Consider the following 1,230-nt stretch of genomic DNA (forward strand, 5'->3'; position numbering starts at 1 on the left):
TTTTTTTAAGGAGCTCTGGTGGTGTAGCAGTTTAACCATTCAGCTGCTAGCCAAAAAGTCAGTGGTTTGAACCCACCAACTGTTCTGGGGAAGAAAGGCAGTCTGCTTCTATAAGGATTTACAGCCTTGAAAGCCCTATGGGGCAGTTCTACTCTGTCCTAAGGGCAGCTATGAATTGTATCAACTTGATGTCAGGGTCGCTGAGCCCTCGTTCCTACCTCTCAAAAATGGAGTAGTAAACCAAAAACCAAACCCACTGCTATTGAATTGATTCTGACTCAGCAACCTCCATCAGGTTTCTAAGGCTATAAATCTTTTACAGAAGTAGATTGGCTCATCTTCCTCCCATGGAGTTGCTGGTTGGTTCGAACCACCTCCCTTTTGGTTAGCAGTCCAATGCCTTAACCACAGAACCACCAGAGCTCCTTTATGGAGTAGGAATACCTACTTAATATGCTTGTCATAAGAATTAAATGAGACAATCTATGTAAAGTGCCTTCCAGAATCACTACTACACAGAATATCTCAATAAATGTTAGATATTTCCCCTTCAAGTAGTAGTCAACTTTGTAACTATTGAGGCTGTATGGAGTGAAAATACTTGCTTTAGGAAAAGTATGTACTGGGTTGTATTATTGTGAAGTGGGGACATAAGAATTGTACTTATTTATTGTATGTTCTTAATTCTTCTTTTCCTTTTCTTAATGCAGGGCTTACCACCCAGAAGATGGAAGGCAGAAGTCACCCACCTGAGTTGTCCAGAGCCTACAGTGTTTGATTTCTCTCCTCTGGCTCCACGTTGGAACTCTTTACGAGATATGTGGATACCAAGCTTCCAGCAATCCAAGAAAGAAGCCCAGGCACTAAGGTGGCTGGTTGATAGGAATCAAAACTTTTCAGCTCATGAGTTTTGGGCCCTTGTATTCAAGGACTAATTTCAAAAAGTATCAGAATGACATAGACTAAAGTCTTCTTGAGGTTTATTTTCTAGGTTGCCTTAATATTTGAATATAATAGTTATTCTTTTAACTATCCTTTAGGATAAGAATTAATTGCTACATTACTCATAATGAGCCCTATCAGGTAATAGGTATAAATGATCTTTAGGGGTCAACTTTATATTTTTTTTTAATACTAAAAACTAAATATTTCTTATGGACATTGATCACCTTCAGTTTTTGTGTCTAGATCTGTGTACCTGCTGCCTTTTGTGGAAGTTCATCTAATGTA

General features: G+C 38.7%; 1 protein-coding gene across 1 annotated transcript in view; it reads left to right on the forward strand.

Annotated features, from left to right (window-relative positions):
* The window catches only part of FUT10 (fucosyltransferase 10), a 195,420-nt gene extending 194,485 nt beyond the window's left edge, over positions 1-935 (forward strand). Inside the window, exon 4 of the mRNA XM_007942679.1 lies at positions 711-935. Within this exon, the coding sequence (XP_007940870.1) occupies positions 711-935 (225 nt within the window). The remainder of the gene's footprint in view (positions 1-710) is intronic.
* Positions 936-1,230: the final 295 nt, after the last annotated feature.

This window comes from Orycteropus afer, unplaced genomic scaffold (assembly GCF_000298275.1).
Source record: "Orycteropus afer afer isolate SDZICR_OR568_19922 unplaced genomic scaffold, OryAfe1.0 scaffold00095, whole genome shotgun sequence".
Lineage (NCBI taxonomy): Eukaryota > Metazoa > Chordata > Mammalia > Tubulidentata > Orycteropodidae > Orycteropus > Orycteropus afer.